We start from the raw sequence: 20,832 nt of genomic DNA, 5'->3' as shown, positions 1-20,832 counted from the left end.
CTCTGTATCTATCTCCAAAAAGTAACCGGCCTCTTTTCTGTGTCAAGTTGTGAAAACTGTCACTTGATTTTCAATATGTTTCATATTGGGTTTCTTTCCCCATCACAACCAGATCACATGGACCTGTCTCCGGGTCAAGATTTAGAATGACCACCAGCCCAAATATCCATTCTGTTTCACCTTAAACTAAATGAGATATTTTAAAACAAACTCATCTTGCAAATTCCCACATTTGTACCACAGTACAGAAATTCAACATTTATATCCTAGTTTGTAAGTAAAACCTACCCCTTGAAGAAGGACCTCTGCACAATTAAGCAGCACAGCAGTGCCACAATAGACCTATAAAAGTATTTATTTTAGAACCTTGAAAATTCACCCCAGTTTTAGAGGGCCAATCACTAATGAAAGAAGGTTTTTTTGAAAGGGAGGTGTAGGGAGAGGAGGCAGCATAGCTGGGTGGTCAGATTTTGTGGTCAATGGTGAACAAATGGCACTAGCCTTTCTTTAATTTCACATTTTCCCACAGACTTTAGGTGGGCTTTTGCACTTGAACTTGGGGTGATTAAAAATCCAAAACAGCATGGTGCCCTCTATACATCTGCGATCTGTGTGACCAGGGAATGCAAGTGTGTATATGTCCTTAACCAAGCAAATTGATTAACCTTACAGAGACATGCAGTTGGCCTGATTTGAACTCACTCAAAACCCATTCACTTTCACAGAGTTAAAATCAGGCCTGCAGGATCTGAGCTAGGAATTGTTTGTTAGAAAAGTTCACTCACTGCCAAAAACATATACAGAAAATAAAATAAAGAAATGGAAAGAAAGGTGGGGATAAATGAGATAAGAGAAAGAAAGAAAAAGTAAAAAAGAAATGTATTTACTTGTTCATTTTTTAAGATCTCCAACAATGATTTAAATCTGAAGGAATGCAACTCTACACTTATAAAGGTTAATTTCAGAGCCAGAGTGGTTGGTTGTTTATAATTCAGATGTAATGCACTGGTTCAGGTTTTCATGGAGAAGGTGGGAAGGTCAAGTCAGGAAACTCTATTAGATAGTCAACAGTCCAACTCCATTAACGGGGGCATCAGTCCATTTGTAAGGGAGAAAGTCAGATCCTCAAACCTTCACCCGTCACCCTCCTCATGCCCACCCACCCCACCTGCCTGACATGTCCCCTTATAATCCCTCCATAACCCCTCACACCCCCATGCTACCTCCTTACCCCCATGTATCTTCAATGGGCAATCACCAGTATCCACCAAGGGAAGAGTTCAAGAATCACGTCTTTGAAATTAACATGAAGAAACAACTTTTAAAAATCAAATGGGGCTCTCACTCATATTGAAAAAACATTCATTCAAAGAAGCTTTTCAAAAAAACATAAATATCCTCAAGAATTTCAGGAGCTGGTGACTGTTTCTTTTGGCTCTCCACTTGGGATTGAGGTTTGCCCCTATGGGTCATGACTCTTCTGAGAGGCCATGAACCATATATTCTTACAGAAGGCACCCAACTCCACTAAAATTGCAGAGGGGGGAACATTCAAACTGCCCAACCTGCAATGGAGCCAGTAAGGGCAGAAGTGCTACATGCAAGTGGACTATCTGTGTCAGAAAAAATTGCCTGAAATGGCAGTGGGGGCACTATTTTAAAGGTCCCCCAAGTTGGCCCGACTCAGTGAAAAGCCAAGCCATTGTTAAAAATTGCATAAAAATAAACATCTATTCAGTAGCCACATCAAAGGCAGGTAATCCTTTAATTAACTCTTAAAATGGTTGCTTAAACTTTCTGCAAAGCACCTTGCTGAGGTAAGTGATTCTGAAACTCAGCCAAGCATTCATAATAATCCCAGCCATCAAAACAAACCCTTTCAAATGGAAACAGTAAAGGCTATTGAAAGTGCAAAAACAATTGGTTATTGTTTTTCTTGCCATTCCTTCACTGTCATTGGAGAAATATCCTGGAACTCTCTCCCTAATAGCACTGTTGGTGTAGCTACACCATATGGACTACAACTGTTGAAGAAGGCAGCCCACCACCACCTCCTCAAGGATAAGTAGGGGATTGGCAATATGTTGGCCTAGCCAGTGACACCCACGTCCCATTAATGGATTTACAAAAACACTGATGACCTGTCAATCAATCCAGTCTGCGAACAGTTGCCTGATTTTTCTCCTTAACCTAAAGCTGCAGAGCAATTTTGTTTTCAAGTTTAATACAGAGTGGACATTTAAATCACTTCAGATCATGACAGTAGAGTTCCCAAGCAGTGTTTTCTTCAGTTTTGAATGTATAATAACACTTTCCCAATTGGAAAAGTACTCGAGTGCATCTCAACACTTCCACAATGCAGATCAATGTAATGGTCGACTTACCTTTGCAGGACAGAGCCTTATAATCAATCACTGCTGTAAAAATACATCTAGCTTACAATACTACATCTAACTTTAAGACCATAAGGCATAGGAGCAGAAGTAGGTCATTCAGCCCATCGAGTCTGCTCCACCATTCAATGAGATCATGGCTGATCTGATAATCCTCAACTGCACTTTCCTGCTTTCTCCCCCATATTGCTTGATTCCCTTACCAATTAAAAATCTGTCTATCTCTGACTTGAATATACTTAACGACCCAGCTTCTACAGCCCTTTGCAGTAAAGATTTGCATAGGTTAACTACCCTCTATGAGAAGAAATTCCTCCTCTTCTCTGTTTTAAATGGGTAACCCCTTACTCTGAGATTTTTTTTTTGCATTTCAAAGTCTGTCAATGAGGGAATTCCTGGAGCTGGTGGAGCTGGTTTTATTTTGGTTCTCCACTTGGGACTGGGGATGCCCCTTATGGGTCATGACTCCTCTGAAAGGCCATGGACCACATATTCTTACAGAAGGTGCCCGACTCCACAAAAATTGCAGGGTGATGGGGGCTGCATTCAAACTGCCCAATCGCAATTGAGCCCATAAGGGCAGAAATGTTATGTGCGAGGAGGCTGCCTGCGCCGGTGAAAATTGCCGCAAACGGAAATGGCGGCAGGAATCCCAGAATCGGGTCCCACCCAATATTTTAAAGGGCTCCCAAGTCAGCTTGAAAATCTGGTAAAAATTCACTTAGGTTGGACCGGACAAGTGTGTTTAATGTGTATCCCAATTTCACACCTTCATATATTTGATTGCCTAGTCTCTCAGTGAGATACCAGTATAGCCTGACTGTGCTGCTCACAGAATTTTCACCCTATTAAGCCTATGGCCTCTGAGTGGTGAGTTTGCAATGTTACTATCACTTTTAGGGGGCATATGTTTGTGATATTCCTGTTAAATTAATTCTAATCTGCACCTATCAGTTCTTCAGCGCATCCTGTTTTCTGCCATTTGGTTCTTGGAACACGGGCAACACGACCAAAGTTGTATTTTTTAGTCATTTTCTGAAGGTGCCCCAGAGGCATTAAGAGTTGACCACAAAGTATCAGATTGAAATAATGTGTGGGCTAAACCTACCAGATGTTGTAGGTTCCCTTCTCTGAGAGACACTCGTGAACCTGTTGGGATTTTATGACAGTCAGCAGTTTGTAGTGTTTTTTTTTTGCAACTGAATCCATTGAGGCTGTGTCTGTGGAGGCTTGTTTGTGGAGGCCTAAGTGGAATAATGCATTCTGCTGCCTACTACTGCATTAAGGTCTTCACCAATGCAATGTTCCAAAGGGCAGGTCATTCTCCGTGGACTTGCACAGTCAACTTGAACGAGCCAGAGGCTTTGTGGCAATGGCATGTTTCCCTAGGGTTCAGGGAGCGATAGACTGCACACATATCACCATAAAGGCTCCATCAGGCCAGGCCTGTACATTTATAAACAGGAAGGGTTATCACTCTTTAAATTTGCAGTTAGTATGTGACCACCATCGAAAGATTATGCAGGTCTGTGCCAGGTCACCAGGCAGCTGGCATGGTTCCTACATTCTCAGGAACTCTCAGGTGCTGGCCATGATGATTGGACTTGATGCCCTGGGTGGCTGGCTGCTGGGTGACAAGGGTTACCCTTTGTAGAAGCAGCTCATGATGCCAGTGAGGGTCTCTAGAACAGAACAGTTATAACCACAGCCATGGCTCAACCAGGGTCATCGCTGCGCAGACAGTTGGGCTCCTAAAGATGAGGTTCCAATGCTTGGATAGGTCAGGAGGAGCACTGCAGTACACTCCATCCAGAGTGTCACTGATGGTCATTGTTTGCTGTGCTCTGCACAACCTTGCACCACAGAGAGGAAATGCTCTGGAGGAACCGGAGCCACAAGAAAGCAGTCATTTCTCTGATGATGAGATTGATGAGGAGGTGAGGGAACCCCCAAATGGAGAAGTGCAAGGGCCTGCACGGGAGCGCATGGATGTCCGTGACACATAGGAGGCCTTAATAATGCAGAGGTTCCAGTAGGTCATGTAGTCCAAGCCTCTGAGCAGTCTATATGCCCAGCATTTCCATTTCATCCCACCTCCAATGAGAACTCAATTCTAAAGTCCTGTCAGCACAATCATCATCTCCATCCCTTAACCATTGCTGAAGCTTTATACACCTTCACATAATAATCTGCATGGAACACATCTCCTGTCATTTTCTTAAACCATAAAGAATCTACTAAGCCTCTGCATGATGGCTATGAAGTATGCAGTTTATTTACAATGGCTAATGGGCCCCCTCAAGGATACAAAATCTAATCACGCCCACGTGAACTGATATGTGTCTACTATGGAGACTTTCTAAACCACTTCCACTGGCTGCAGTGGAGAGAGTCTGCTGGTCTGTTGACTCCCTTGCCCTGGGTGAATTTGGCAGCTATCCTCTGTGTGGCTGGGGCCTGGAGGGGCCTGCCAAATTAAAAAGTCTCCTGCAGAGCAGTAGGAGGCCCTTCTGTCACTGTAGCAATTGAAGTTGATTTGCCTGTGCAGGAGAGAAAAAAATAAAGGGTGTGTTAGTGCCATTCTCTCTATCAACGGTGTGTGCAAGGACACAACATTCAACTAGAGTCACACTACATGCAGTGTGAGATAATACTCTTTGCTAACATTTAGCAACCTCTACAATGCTCACATGGTTTCCTCTCTGATCAATGAGATCCTTTGAATGCATAAAATATCACTGTGCAATTCAATACAGCGTACCAGGCACCATGCACCCTCCCCCAGCCCTCTTAAAAACTCCCTTTTTCAACTTTTGATAATGCCCCTTGTTCTCACCACCCTGAGCCCTTTAATTTTGCCTCCACTAATTGACCGGCTCCATTCACTGGCCGACAGCTCCAGAACCTTCTCTTCCAGTGGGGTCAGGATAGCCAGGTTGGCCACACCTCCTCCAGTCCTGCTTCTCTCCCTGGCATTGTGGGGCCTCTTCTTCTGCAATGAAGTGTGACAGTGCAATGAATTAGATTCTCATGCACACTCATTCCTTCACACTTCAATGTGCTGTGAGAACCATACAGTCTGCACAATGATCAGCAGCGAATACCCTGTGTGCCTTCTGCACCTCACATACCCCCGCCACTCTCAACACCACCCCGACACAGGCCCCAGGGCCATGGAAAGTGTCATTTGTTCATCATGTTGCCTCAGACTTCTGAGCAATACACAAGGCATTACTCAGATAGAGCCTTCCCATTACCTTCAGTGTACACTAAGGCCCAGAGTGGAGGCTTACTCACCCTTGTGGATTTTAAAAGATCAGTAAGCCTCATTCGGCATTGCCCTCGGGTTCTACTTGCTACACTGACACTGCTGACGTCTGCGGTCACCTCAGTCCAGGCTGTTCTGTTGATTGCAGGAGGTCTTCTCTTCACACCACCAGGTATTTGGACCTCACACCTGTTACTCAGAGCCTGGAGGAGAGCTCTGAGGGAGCTGTCACTGAACGGTGGGGTGCTTCTGGGCCTTCTTCCCTCCCTGTGACCTCGCTCCCTCCTCTTGGCCATTTATGAAGGGAGAAAGATAGCGATGAGTCAGCCGCTGCACATTTCCCTATTTTCAGAACAAAAGCAAAAATACCTGGAAAAACTCAGCAGGTCTGACAGCATCTGCGAAGAGGAACACAGTTAATGCTTCGAGTCCATATGACTCTTCAACAGAACTAAGGAAAAATAGAAGAGAGGTGAAATATAAGCTGGTTTAAGGGGGGGTGGGTGTGGGACAAGAAGAGCTGGATAGAGGGCCAGTGATAGGTGGAGATAACCAAAAGATGTCACAGACAAAAGGACAAAGAGGTGTCGAAGGTGGTGATATTATGTAAAGGAATGTGCTAATTAAGGGTAGAAAGTAGGACAAGCAAGGTACAGATAGCCCTAGTGGGGGTGGGGTGGGGGGAAGGAATCAAAAAAGGCTAAAAGGTAGAGATAAAACAATGGACGGAAATACATTTAAAAATAATGGAAATAGGTGGGAAAAGAAAAATATACATAAATTATTGGAAAAAACAAAAAGGAGGGGGAAAATCGGAAAGGAGGTGGGGATGGAGGAGAGAGTTCAAGATCTAAAATTGTGGAACTCAATATTCAGTCCGGAAGGCTGTAAAGTTCCTAGTCGGAAAATGAGGTGCTGTTCCTCCAGTTTGCATTGAGCTTCACTGGAACAATGCAGCAGGCCAAGGACGGACATGTGGGCATGAGAGGAGGGAGGAGTGTTGAAATTGGCAAGCGACAGGGAGGTCTGGGTCATGCTTGCAGACAGACCGAAGGTGTTCTGTAAAGCAGTCACCCAGTCTGCATTTGGTCTCTCCAGTGTAGAGGAAACCACATTGGGAGCAACGAATGCAGTAGACTAAGTGGAATGCATTAGACTATTTTCAGGATGGTTCTGCTTACAATGTGTGCCATGGCTGTGTCTTCCCTGCCAAAGGTCCTTAATGCTGACCCTCTGTGAAAATTGTCAAAAAGATTAGGAAACTCAAACTCACCTGTGCCAATGATTGCAAATATTTTTGCACTCCACAGAAACCTTCTTGCTGCCAGGTCACTTAAAACCCTGTTGCACCTGACACAGTCCCTGTGTGCCAGGTGCTCCTTTAAATTAATGCCGTGACCTCCTTCCAGGTCACGGCCTTCCAGTTCAGAGGCCGGACATCCTGCCCTCCAACACCGTTTGGGCAGACGGGTCACGTTGATGTCATATTGCGGGCCTGAAACCCCCTCGGTGGGCGATAATTTGTCATTTTATACAGCGTACTGGAACAGCAGGGACAGAAGTCAGCGATCCACTCAGCGTCTGTCATCATGGAGCATATTATTCAGCCCTTTGTCACACATAAGCTGGGGGATATTCGGCATTCTCTCTCCAATTAGCTGTTCAGAATGGGTCAGATGATAATTTCAAATCTGAGATTAAGGGCAGGAATCTCCCCCTGGGGAGGGGTGGTGGTGGGAGGGGGGTTGTGCGGGGGTGGGTGGGGCTGGGCACGAACCCCGACCGACGCCCACGATTGGGGCCGAGCCACCATTTTAAGTGGATGGGCCAATTAAGGCCCGCCCAGCATGACGCTCGCCCGGAAACCCTGGGACTTCCTTTCCGTGGGAGGGTGGGGGGGTACATTCCCTGAGTCAGGAGTGTATGCGCACGTCACATGACTCTCTCACATGAGCTGGGACATGTCAAAGAACTAATGTGAAAATTTTTATTAGAATTTAAAACCCTGCATGAAACCTCATCCCGCCCGTGGATGAGGCTTCATGAAAAATACGAAGGCCGCCTGGGCTCTTTGCCTGCGCCCCCCCTCCCCCAACAGCCTTAAGGTTGGACGGGCAGCTCATTTAATTAAGGTAATTAGGTTTTAATAGGCCTTTGACAGTTCGGCACCACGCTCCTGATCTACGGACACCCGGTGTGGAAGGGGGTCGGGAAGGAGGAGGACCTCCTCGTGAACCTGCTCCTGGGCCTGGCCAAGTTGGCCATTAACAGGTCCAGGCAGCGGGCGATCGACGGGGAAGCCCCGCCCGATTGTTTGTCCCTCTTCCGCGGCTACGTTCGTGGCCGGGTGTCTTTGGAGAGGGAGCACGCGGTGTCTGCTGGCACTCTTGAGGCCTTTCATGCTCGGTGGGCACCGTGGGGACTGGGGTGCTTTATTGACCCCTTTAATCACATTTTGGTTTGAAGTTGTAAGTTTCCTTTAAATTTTGTCTTTAGTTTTACAGCTGACCTGAATTAGGGGCTGTGCTTGATTTGTCCTCATTTTGTTGATTTGGTTTAATTGGTTTAACCTGAAAGATATTTGACAGTTCGGCAGGCGCACAGCTGACTTGGCTGATGTGTGCCCGCCAAACTGGAGATCTAAATGACGCGCGGTGACTTCGGGACGTCCAGCCGACATCACCACGCTACATTTTACACATGGGCAAGCAGGCCTTGACCCTGCTCCCCAATCGGAGAATTCAGCCCTAAGATTTTGTTAAGCCAGGGTATTAAGGGTTATGGAACCAAGGTGGTTAGATAAAGTTAAGGAACAGGTCAGCCGTGACCTAACTGAATGGCAGCACAGGTTCAAGAGGTTGATTGCCCTCCTCCTGTTTCTATATCGCAAAGAGTTCATCTGAATAATTTCACTCGGGATCATCAATGGGCATTCTTTGATGTCCACGATTTGCCACCGCTCTCCAACAGGCCTCAATTCCAGTAGCTTGTTCTTTTCTCCTAACACAAACCTAACACCTACATTAACTCTTGCTTCTTCCAGGCTCTCAGCTGTGCCTCCAGGTTTACCATCCATACTGTGCAGTTATACGGCAAATCCTTATAATGGTTTGGAATGTTTTCCTTAGCCACACAAATTACACCCCTGACTTAATAAAATAGCTAAACTCAGGGCGATTTGTAAAGATTCTTTAATCTAGTGGATGGTGAAGAGCATAAAGTGGGATGAAGAGAGCCAGCCACATCTTAAGTTGTTCTGTTTTAATGTACTGTCCCTATTGACTTCTTAAATCTGATCTGGGTGAGTGGGCAGTCCAAAATGTCATACGCTCACCTGGAACATTTTGTCAAGCCTTAAGTTAGTCTATAGTAACATGAAGGTGCATTTTGAGTTACTGTAGTTTTATTGAAAAAGGTGTGAAGTTCTTTCAGCAGTTGCTCTGCTTTCTATATGACACACACATTGTTCAGCTGATAGAAATAAAGTCATGCCTCGAATGGGAATATTTAACTCCCATTGAAAGCCATGAGATAACGGGCAGTAAAAGACGAATTTTACTGAAAATCACCTGTACCAAAAGAATTTTTTTTTATAAAACTATACCCATTAGTTCTCACTCAATATTGTACGTTTTCATTTGTGCTGCACCTCTAGCTATTTATAGATGTAAAAGTCTGACTTCTCTGACAAACAGAATGCTTTGAATGTACTGAACATTCTCTACTGATTTGCTCTGGGTGAGGCACGCTGTGAATGAGATGGCCTGGGAACAGCTTAGACAGTAAGTGATAAATAGCTTTCTGTCTCATTCAAATTGATTTTTCTCAGAACAGTAATTAGAGTGAGCCAGGAAGATTTGTGGTAAGCTTTATCAGCAAAGTGCTCGGTATATTCTCAAAAGCCAGGCTTAGTGTTTTCCTGTTATAAATAAATGAATGCTTTCTGACCTAATGTGTGAAAAAAGACAGATTTGAACATTAAATTGTTCTTCTTCAGATTATTTTTAATTTGCTTTTCCTGCCTGCTTCAGAGAATTTCGCATTATTACTTTTGAGTGGAGCCTTGACATGCAGAAAAATTAAACCACAGAAGCAGAGGGTCACAAACAATCCATGCTGGATAGGCAAGAATTCTCTCCAGTTGGAACAACAACACTGACCTGTATTGTAACAGTTAATGTATATTGAAATACATTTATTGTTAATTGACTTTAAAAATGATCAGCCTCACATCTGAAGTGCAGAGTTAGGAAACACCACACCACGTCACAGGATTTTTAAAATTTTGCTACCCAAACACTAAACCTGTATCCACTTTCAACCCCTCACAATCCAGCTCCAGCGGGGGAGATGCTGGTCTAGTAGTAATGTCACTGGACTAAGATCCAGAGGCCCAGGCCAGTGCTCTTGAGACATGGGCTCAACTCCCACCACAGCAGTGGGTAGAATTTAAATTCAATTAATAAATCTGGAATTGAAACCTCATCTCAGTAATGGTGGTGACGATGAAACAATTGTCAGAAAAAACCCATCTTGTTCACTAATGCCCCTTTGGGGAAGGAAATCTGGCATCCTTACCTACTCCAGGTCCACAGCAATGTGGTTAACTCTTATTAACCGTCCCCTGAAATGGCGAGCCACTCAGTTCAGTTCAAGGGCAAATAGGGATGAGTAACAAATGCTGGCCTTGCCAATGATACATACATCCCATGAAAGGATAAGTAACACTACAGCGATTGTTACTCTCAGGTGTAAGCTATCAACAAATCACTCCATGGGAACATTGAGTGGAGAAGGGTCTGGAATGTACGAGCACCCAGAGACTAAAACGCACAACAGAATTTGTATCTACCAATGTGCAAAGCTTGTGGCCTGCTTATAAATGCACATATCAAGTGTACCTTACAAGAGTGAGCCCAGGATACTGCAATATGTGAAAGAATGTAAAATCAGAAATGTTTCTCGATGATGATGAACTTGTTAATGTATGTGATTCTTAAAGAGGCAACCCTCTGGCCACATAAACCTGCACTCCAGTTTTAGTGGAACACTCTCTGGATAACCTTCATTTCTGCTAAATAACTGTTAGTAGTCAATGCATGGTGCATGGTTCTCTATGAATGGAGGTGTACAATTTAATAGGGATTTAAAGAGAGATAGAAAAGTGTGAGGTCAAGAGCAGAGAGGCAGAAAACGTAAGGTTGAGAACAGCACAGTAGAAAAATCACAGTGACTTCACAGCGCAAAGAGATGCAATGGGGTGTAAGTTACAAATAAATATTTAATTTAACTATCCAAACTAGATCAGGTAATTAGTTAAAAAAACAAGCTAAGTTGATTAAATATATAAAGTTTAATTACATAAATAAATGAAACAAGGTTAGATAATGATGGTAGTGCAGGGAGTGTGAGAAAGAACGTGGGGCTGGTAGGGTATACAATATGTTCAAGAGGCTACTGTTCTCTGAAGTTGCGATCGAGAGTTCTAAAAGCTGAGATGCCCTTAATGCCAGGGTTAAGGATAACCCCTCATGTCTGGAGAATAACTTGGGGATAGATCCAGCTTCATTGTCCACGTAGGAACCAACAGCATGTGTAGAACTAGAGTTCAGCTAGAAGTTACTGTGACACAATCATTGTCATATCAGACTTCATCATTCCTCTTTATAAAGAGACACTAATCCATATTGAATAAATTAGTTAATGGTGCCGCTAAATAGTGGGAAAGGAATTTGATCTGAGTGTGTTAAATGTTCAAACAATAGCATCACTTGCAATAATTTCAGTTCCTTCGTGTTGTCTCAGGATAATTCACTGTGCTTCAGTATTAATGATGCCTGTGATGTAATGGGAACTGCTAAACTGTATGACTGTACGGCAAATGAAACGATGTTCGAGAGCAGGACAATGAGTTTTGGCGATGCAGAAGCTGAAGTTAATTTGTCCGATATGTCAGTTAGCAGCAGTGATTGTATGTTTGGACTCATTTGGACTCATTTCCTGTGTAAAACACGCCTCAGTCTCTATCTTTACAATGCGGGCTGGAGATCATTTGAGCAATGTGTGGCCTAGTGTTTATGATTTACAGCATCAAACTGTCTTTTTTGTTTTCTGCTACTGTCGGGATCCTGCTCCTTTGGGTTTCTTTGCAGAATAGCTTCTCTATCTTTGGGAATCAGTTTGTTTTTGTAAAACACATTGTACATTTGGCTCATTATGTCTCTGCACCAAAGTTCTTTATTGAACTGGAATGGGATGGAATGGAGGGGGAAGAGGAGTCCTGAGACTCCATCCTGATGATTTCCCTGCATTAACATAACCTGTGCCTGGAATGCAGTAAAGAGTTGGAGCGAGAGATAGTTCTTTTCTCATCTGAGGTTAAACAGTCTAAGATTCATCAATTCTGCTGAAGGAGAGCTCTTAGGACTCAAAGATTCACTTCTTCAATTATGAGTTGAATTATGAGCCTTATTATTAGAATACACCTGCTTCTCCCATTCTGGTAGATTTCCTGCACCTCTCACCTCACCAAGTTTATTCATTTTGTGGTAAAATCATTAAAAAGATGTCGTATTAATATAAACAATCTGTAAAATTACACTTGTCACCTCCCTGTTTTTAGAAAACATAATTTGCATAAAACTGGAATTACAGTTCTTCACTTGCTCACTGTTTTAAATGGGTGGAGGTTTCAGGAGCTGCAGTTCCTTTTCTTTGCCTTTTGCAGCTTATCAACTTTCCCCTCAGAGGGCAGCCATGTTAGACCAAAGTGTTACATGCGGCAATGATAAGGGAAAGAGGAAAACAAGCTGACAGAATTGGACATTGCCCACAAATGGTGGACTGAGGACAAGGTGCCCTGACCCTGACTACAGGGATTCCCACTCAGGTCTCCCAGCACTGTTGTAACTTCTGAAAAGATCTAAAAAAAAACACCCAGGTAAACAGCGAAGACAGCTGCTTACACTGCTTCTCTGGAGTTTCTGACAAAGTTACTATGGTAGATTGGGAGAACTGCTGCAAAAGCCCTACCCTTGCGTATTAAAGGAGGTGGCTGTGAGAGTTGTTTATCAGAACTATTGAGTCAAATAAATTTGACACTGGCTGACTGTTTGGATGGAACTTAATGCCCGCCCGGAGACGGGTTCCAAGGCTGGGGGTCTGTGTGATCGGGCAGGAGGGTGTGGGGGTGGAGGTCCTGCTGCCTTCCCACCTCCCTCCAATTAAATCTGGGGTGAGAAGGCTTGCGGGCAGCCTTCCCACCCAGAGGCCAGTTGAGGCTTTTACGTAGCCACTTAAGGGGCTCACCCACCACCACTGGTATTCATCCAATGGCAGGAGAGGCGAGGTCTCACCATCCAGGGAGGCTGCCCTGCAAACCTCATCAGGTTTGCCTGTGGCCTTCTGGGGGTGGGGGGTGTTTTGTTCTCAGGCACTCTGTGCTCAAATCAAGGGGCTCAGCATCGAGAAGGGAGGAGAGCCTCTGTAGAAGGTGCACCCCCTGCTCTACTTGTCAACTCCCATGGCTGGCCCCACCCCTCCACATCCTGGAACCGCATCCCACCCCACTTACCTGACTCCAGATGATCCATCACCGATCCTCTGCATAGGTCCCAGTGCAGTACCAACTGTGGCCACCGCTCCCGGCATCACCGCTGGTGCCAGCAGCTCTTGGGGACAAGATATGCTTCCCACAGTAGGAAATGCCGCAATTAAATGTCCCTGGTGGAGCTGGGAGACCAGGCGGCAGGGTTTCCACTGCCAGTAAGGAACTGTATCCTACCAGGGATCCCAGTGATTATGTTGGCAAGGGTGCTGCCAGATTTTGTTGTGAATGTCAGAACCCCCACCACCCACATTAAATTATGCCCTTTATCTTTTTCCTATAGTCATCCCTATCTTTGCTCATATCTGTATTTTATATATAATGTGACTGCTTTTATTCCCTTATCTATCACATTATTTCTGGAATTGCTCATATTAGTTCCTACCTCTTCTAACCTTTAACTAATCGAATATATTTGTTTTGATGTCCCTTAACTATGGATATTCATAGCTGAAATTCTGTATTTTGTCATCTGGGTATTGGAGGGGATGCAGAAATGTAGCTGTTATGAATGAATATGGTCCATAGAGGCCTATTTTGCCACCTTCTCACATGTACATGTGCCTGTAATAGTCCTCTGCTGATCAAAGTGGTTGACAATGCAGTCAGATTGTGAAACAGCATCCTGAGAACACAGGTCAAGGCGTGCTGTTGAACTGCCGCTAAGTTGCCCCAGCCTGGGCAAAAGCAGGAGAGAAAGCAGGATTTTTAGTATAGTAAATGGCAGAGTTTTAATTATAAATACTTATTAACAAAATAGCAGTGTCTATTATTAATGGAAGTTGGATTTTTACATTAAGTAGTTATCCCAGTTCATTCTTTTTAAGTTTGGTCTAACTTTTAGGTGCACATGTTAAGAATAGATGCTATTAAGTTACAAGAAATTGTCCTTTGACAACAATGAGATTGAAATGACTTCAATGATACTTATAAGGGAAGTATTCTCTGCAAATTCTGTGTGCGCTGTTTTAATACATTTGTTAATCCATTTACAGTTCCACTCTGATCATCTGAAGTCACTTAATTCAAAATACAGGATAATTAAAATTTGAATAGCCCTAAAAATTCCAGAACTGTTGTTTTATTCAGTTACTTAATTCAAATTATTAAATAAATCAAAATTTTTAGCACCAAAAATTTGACTGAATATTCAGGCTGTAAATTTCTTGGGGATGCACAAATATGTTTCCTACAAATTACCTGATAATAAATTCAGCTGCTGAGTGTAAAATTCAGCTCTTGGTGAGAGCAAAATGGTCTAACCACTGGCTTGAAATCAACATAACAAATGAATATGATAGAATCATTCATACACCCTTCCCTGCTTTTGAAAGATCTAAAATTGTTTACTTTTAGTCATTTAGTAGTACAGAACTTGCTTATTGCTAAAAAAAAACAGACATGCTGTCGAAGCTTTTTGTCTTACACTCATCAGGACAATTTGCAAGAATACCAACTGTAAAGACGGCAACAATTTATACTGCGTGAGAAGAGAGTGCTGCTCAGTCGGCAAGTGGACTCTGGTAGAGGCATTGCCATGGAGAATTGTCCTGATGAATACAAGATGAAAAGCTTTGACAGCATGTCTCTTTTTCAGCAATACGCATATTTCTCATTGAATAGAAGGAGAATTTTTAGGGGTTGCAGAATCTCAGGCAAAGTGATGCGAGAAGGGGTCAGAGGAAGGTGATCATTTATAATAAAGCTCACTCTTCTGCAAAATGCAGTTCCCCTACATTTTAATTTGACTCTGATTCTCTTTATGCCATGACTGTTTCATTTTATTCTACTTCCCAACCTGTTATTAATTTTTCCTGAGTCATAGTTTTCTTCCATTTCTGCAGTTTATCTTATTTTTGGTTGCAATTATATTTTCACTTCACTATTTATAAAAAGTGGTTTCAGAAATCCATTGACACAAAAGCAGCTATATTACATGGGGTTAGCTCCCACGCTGACCCCTACAGTAATGTGCAATCTTTTACAGAATGCCATCTCGCAGAGTTTGGGGTTCACATCAGGTGAAATGCAAGTCCAGTGCTAAAGGGAAACTGGATTTTTAAAAGTGTACACACATGAATTCTGGGAGCACTGTGTAAACTGAGTATTGAGTGTCCTTAATACCAAGAGAAAATTATTACTCTCTCCCTCCTCTCCTAATAGTAAGTAAGAATCGTCAAGAAAGCGAGTCTAGGATTTGAGTCTTGGGGATAGAAATTCATCTTGGGCAATGGCGCAAAACAGGTGGTACCATTATCAGCCGCCCATTATACACAGTGCCTGGCATTTTAATTCCACTGACTGCAATGAAACTGATATCAGGCTCTGTGTATAATGGGCAGCCAATCTGATACCGCTGGTTTTGCGCTGCTGCCCAAGATGAATTTCTAACCCTCTGTGTGTACAGCTAAGCATCCGTGCACAGGTTTAAGCAACATAGTGCGGATGCTGGAAATCTGAAATTGTAACAGAAAATGCTGGACAAGCTCAGCAGACCTGGCAGCATCAGTGGAGGGAGAAACAGAGGGCGGGATTTTCCACACCCGCCGGCCGCTGGGATCTTCCGGTTCTGCCACAAGTCAATGGCCGTCTGGCTGGGTGGTGGGGGGGTGGGGGGGGGGGGGTGGGGGAGGGATGCGGGGGGGGCCTCTGGCTCGCAACAGGGCTGGAAAATCCCGGCCAGTGTTAACATTCCGAGTCGGTTTCCCTCTCCACAGATGCTGCCAGACCTGCTGGGTTTTTCCAGCACTCTTTGTTTTAATTAAACCCATGCACAGAGCTTTCTCCTAGTGGGGCAGAATGCAAGCACAGTGCACAGTCTAACTTCTAGCTAGCTTCACTGCACAATATGGCTAAGAACATAATCCCCGACGCAGTTCTAAAAAAGTCACATATATAAGCTAGATGTTGTGAAAAGCAGGCACCAGCAACATTGTATATTGAATATTAAAGCACCTTGATGCTGTGAAGGTTGATATTGTTGGAGTTCCGTGGATTTAATTTATGCTTATACTCCAGCAAAGCTAAAAGGAAAATTGGGTATCCTGAAGGAGAAATTGATAGACCAAATTTCAAGGCCTGGGAATGATATAAGGAGTCCATTATTCAGCGATGAACTCATGTTTTATTTGTAAATAAAACTTGGAAACCAATGTTTTGCACACATTGTCGAGGGATTGGCCAGTATCCCAGGTTCTGGGGCCATTGTAATAGCCTAAAGAATAAATATGTTTTATACTTTACGGGTGAATGCCTGAACTGTATCACAAGTCTTATCAATTGGCTAATGTAATCAGCCAACTTTTGCTCTAAATTAACCAACAGTATCATGTCTGTTAGACTTGCACAAACATCCCCTGCAATATATTTGGGACCTGTGTGATGAGGGCAATCCACTCCTTAGCCAATCAGATTGAAGACTCCTTACAAAGCAGTCCAAAGTGTAAACCAGGAAATGTAAACTGGAATATTGAATTCAATGTCAAATCAGGTAAAGAAAGCAAAATGAAGGGAAGGATGTTTTAGATTGAGAGACTGCGTGATAAGAGACAAAACATAAATAAAAACTTTCTTTTAAAAATCTCTAACCATAATTAAAACCTGGAGGAATGAGACACCACATTTGCAAACATTAATTTCCAGTGCTGTAGGTTGTTCGGCAGCAATTAACACCATTAAAAGGGTACTAGACTGAAATGGACAATTCCTAACCTTTTTGATGTATGTACAGCAACTTCATACAGCTCAATATATTTGAATGGTGTGTTAGACGGCGAGAAGCACAACTTTTAGAAGAACAGCATCTCGGACAGCAACTTCTGGATGTCTGTGTTTAACTGTGCATGGACAGTCGGCAGAGGTTGCTGTCCATCTGTACATAAGTAACGATGAGCCTCATCTTTATTCTTACTGCAAAAATGCGGTCCATGTAAAACAATTAATTGGGCAACAAGTGATCTTCCTTCTAGGTGGGTGTAGGAGATTCCCCTCATGAGTTAGCTCCAGTTGGGATAAAATGTCTCCCAACTGGCCATAGCCTCAATGTGTGCCTTTCATTCAAACTCCTTTCTTTCTCTCTCTCTTTTTTTTCTCTTTTAGCTTGCAAGCGTAAAGAGCAAGAGCAAAACCGAGATCGAGCCACCACCCCCAAAAAGCAGCGGCTTGTCTTCACTGATCTCCAGCGCCGCACCCTGATTGCCATATTTAAGGAAAACAAACGGCCATCCAAAGAAATGCAGGTCACCATTTCGCAGCAGCTGGGGCTGGAGCTCAACACAGTCAGCAACTTCTTCATGAACGCCCGCAGGCGAAGCATGGACAGATGGGTGGACGAGCCGTCTACTACCACTGGGCCACCAGCGTCAGCTGCAAGCACTTTTACCAAAGCGTGACAGACGGAAGAGTAGGCAAGCAGGCGTGCCTGCTACTACACTCTGGAATTAAGACAAAACCAAAATAAAAAACAAGGCTTTAAACCAAATAAAGACACGATTTTTAAAATAAATAAATTCCAAAGAAAATCAAATCGGAGACACGTGTACACCTTGCTCCACGGCAGGGTTATAAAGGAGCTGGTCGGGAGATAAGTTGCACTGTGTCGCTGGCTGTTGATGCGGGTCTGGAAGCACATAAAAGTACATATTCGGGTAATTTTCATGACAAACTCTCGCACTATAAAGGTCATTGTAGAATAGCCTGTATGAGGAAATGACCTAGTCATAGACTAAATATATTAAAGGTGTTTGTTGATATTTAAGTCTGGATGGAATTTATTTCCTAATTGTCTCTGTCACCAAAGAAGATAAAAGACACAAACTTGTACACGGATTGGAGTCCCAAAACAACTCTTTCACCACCCCCCCCCCTCCACTCCCCCTCTCCCATCCTCCCCCCAAAAATATAAAGATCGAAATGATTTGTCACTCAATGGCTAGTTGCAGAAACGAAGAGAGAGAGGAAAACTTGTGCCAATAGCAACAGCTGCCTTAATGATAATCACATAGGATGGTACCACACGACTTGTTGTTGCAATACCTACAAGATGACTTGTGCCATATACAATACCAAAAACAGAGAATTTTTCCACAAAAAAAACCAAAACCTTTTTTAAATGTCTCGTGCTACTTTATGAGGCATGACATCACTGGAAACTGAATTTAAAAATGCGGGTAAAGTACCATCTAATGATAAAGGTTCTTTTTCAATGAACTAACTTGTTTTGCTTCGAAGTTAGGCACCTTGTTGATGAAGACGAAATTACACACTAGAATATTGAAAAAAAACTTACCAGATTCACAAAAGAAAAGAACCAAAAATAACCAAGCTTTTGTCATGTAAGAGTAATAACATTATGATGAATAGTACATTGTTAAAAATGAATATTAAGGTACTATTGAAGAGGCACAGATGGAATGTCTGATCGGAATTTCGCTAAAACTCCTCTAATGTTGTTTCTGTCTTGTTGTGATGTGGTAAAGCTTGATTCTTTAACCAAATCTAGTAGTATTAAGTAGGAAGCCAAAAAAAAGGCTTCCAGTTGTGAACTTTGTAGAGACATTTATAGTGAGAACCAAAGAGGCTACCTCACTGAATTTCAATTGTGATTTTAAAATCACGTCTGATACCAAAGATTTCCTTGCACGATCTGCGTTTTGTAACGTTTCCCGCACTCAACCTCTCAGCCCTGTAAATTGCAAACACACCCTGATGACAAATTCCTTACACCTTTTACAGTGATGCAGGAGACCACCTGTGCAGAGTGACCACAAGATGAGTGCCTTGCTTGAACCAAAGCGATGACTATTTGTAGACCTCTGTGCTTTGAAACTTGTGTAAACCTCAGTTTTAGAAACAGAGTTTTCTGCTCAGCCTTTCACCATCGTACCTATATTGTGAAGTAATCGGGGCATAAGTAATTTCACTGAGACAATTGAGAAGAGGGGGGCAGCATTGCCCTTGAATTTAATCTGACAGGTGGGTTTATCCAAGTTATGTTGCCAAAATCTGTCCCAGGCAAATGCCTTGATTGCCTATATGATAGTTACAGCCCCTGATGATATTAGTGCACATGTTTTGCTTTTTTTTAAAAAAAACAGAAGCTTCTGAGTTGGGGAAGCTTATTAAATAGCAATCTGCCCAGAAATGTAATTGATATTTGCATAATTGCAAAAGGCACGGTGTAAACCCTCTGTTTTATGTATGTATTTATTTAATTTCTGATTTTCGCTCATCTGCATTTTTAAACATTATGCTTTAACTTAGACATTCATGGCAGAGGCTTAACCAAGTATATAGTTTATGGGATGATATCAAGAGCAATTCTGGAATTTGGAGCATCCAGGGAGGAACATACTTCTGTCTTAAAAGAATTGGGAAAAGGCAACACATTCTCTCATTTACACCTCACCTTGATTGTGATTATGGTTCATGGTGTTTATAAACAAAAAGGGGTATATGGAACTGAAAACTCTTTTGGAATAGGAACGTTTAGATTACATCCTTGACCAAAGATTCACATTAAGCTAACAACTGCATAAATACTTTTCTGGGAAACCTCACTGAATCCAGCAAGCATAAGGGCATTTGTAGAGGATCTCAGTGAAGTGAATGTTTCTCCTGGATGAAAGAGAACTGAAAAAAAAAGACATTTTTTCTCCATCCATTGAACCATTCCTTGTTGCTATTCTCTTCTGTATATTCTTGCAAAGCTGAATACTGTTGCTTAGGTTATATATTTCAATGTGATTCAAATGATATGTAGCTACATTTTGTATCATGCTCTGTCCTACCATAACAGCAACTAGGTCATTTTGAGATTAAACATACTTTCTATACTGCATGTATGAAAATAAAAGCAATCAATAAATGAATTTAATCTCAGCAAGGATTATGTACCAATGAATCATTGCTGAAGAGTTGCTCATCATATTATAGATCCTGGTGAAACCATTCAATGCAGAGGGACACAGCATCCTAGCTGGACAGAGAAGCGCCCTACCCAAAATAACCTGAACTACAAAAGCCTGGAAAAATACAAGGAAATCTCCAGCATATTATTTTACATAGAATATAAGTACATTATACAGTGTCTCAACTCATCCTAACCCAAGGCAGATGTTAGTAATGCACTCATGGCTTAAATCAGTTCTGGGTTATTAAGCTTTCCCTCATTGTGGCAAATACTTCAATTTTTATTGAGTGTCCTCTCTATATTTTATACCTGTTTAATACCAGGTGACTTTCTATACTGTAATAGTAATACTTCAATGACAATCCTCTATTAAATAAACTGAAAAGCAAGTACAATCATGTTTAGTCAACACACCATTCAAGAGGGATTGACTGTACTAGCAAAGTGAAACTTTACATTCCCCATATATAAACTCATTGTCACTCATCTTCATTTCAGCTCTGACACAGAACGTGTGCACTAACATTCTGGTGGTACGTGATTGGCTTTACAAATACCAAAGTGTTTTAAGAATATACCAAAGTTCCCATTATTGCGGGTGGGCCTGTGACACAGACCGTGCAAGCTTTTGACAATTTCTCAGAAATACCTCAAC

The 20,832-nt window shown here is 42.6% G+C and overlaps 1 protein-coding gene across 1 annotated transcript in view; it reads left to right on the top strand.

The window, feature by feature from the left end:
• Positions 1-17,658, top strand: part of LOC121287307 (hepatocyte nuclear factor 6-like) — a 102,571-nt gene extending 84,913 nt beyond the window's left edge. Inside the window, exon 2 of the mRNA XM_041205074.1 lies at positions 17,366-17,658. Within this exon, the coding sequence (XP_041061008.1) occupies positions 17,366-17,658 (293 nt within the window). The remainder of the gene's footprint in view (positions 1-17,365) is intronic.
• Positions 17,659-20,832: the final 3,174 nt, after the last annotated feature.

This window comes from Carcharodon carcharias, chromosome 14, assembly GCF_017639515.1.
Source record: "Carcharodon carcharias isolate sCarCar2 chromosome 14, sCarCar2.pri, whole genome shotgun sequence".
Classification (NCBI taxonomy): Eukaryota; Metazoa; Chordata; class Chondrichthyes; order Lamniformes; family Lamnidae; genus Carcharodon; species Carcharodon carcharias.
The sequence above is the reverse complement of the archived record's forward strand: the minus strand, read 5'-3'. Positions and strand labels throughout refer to the sequence as shown.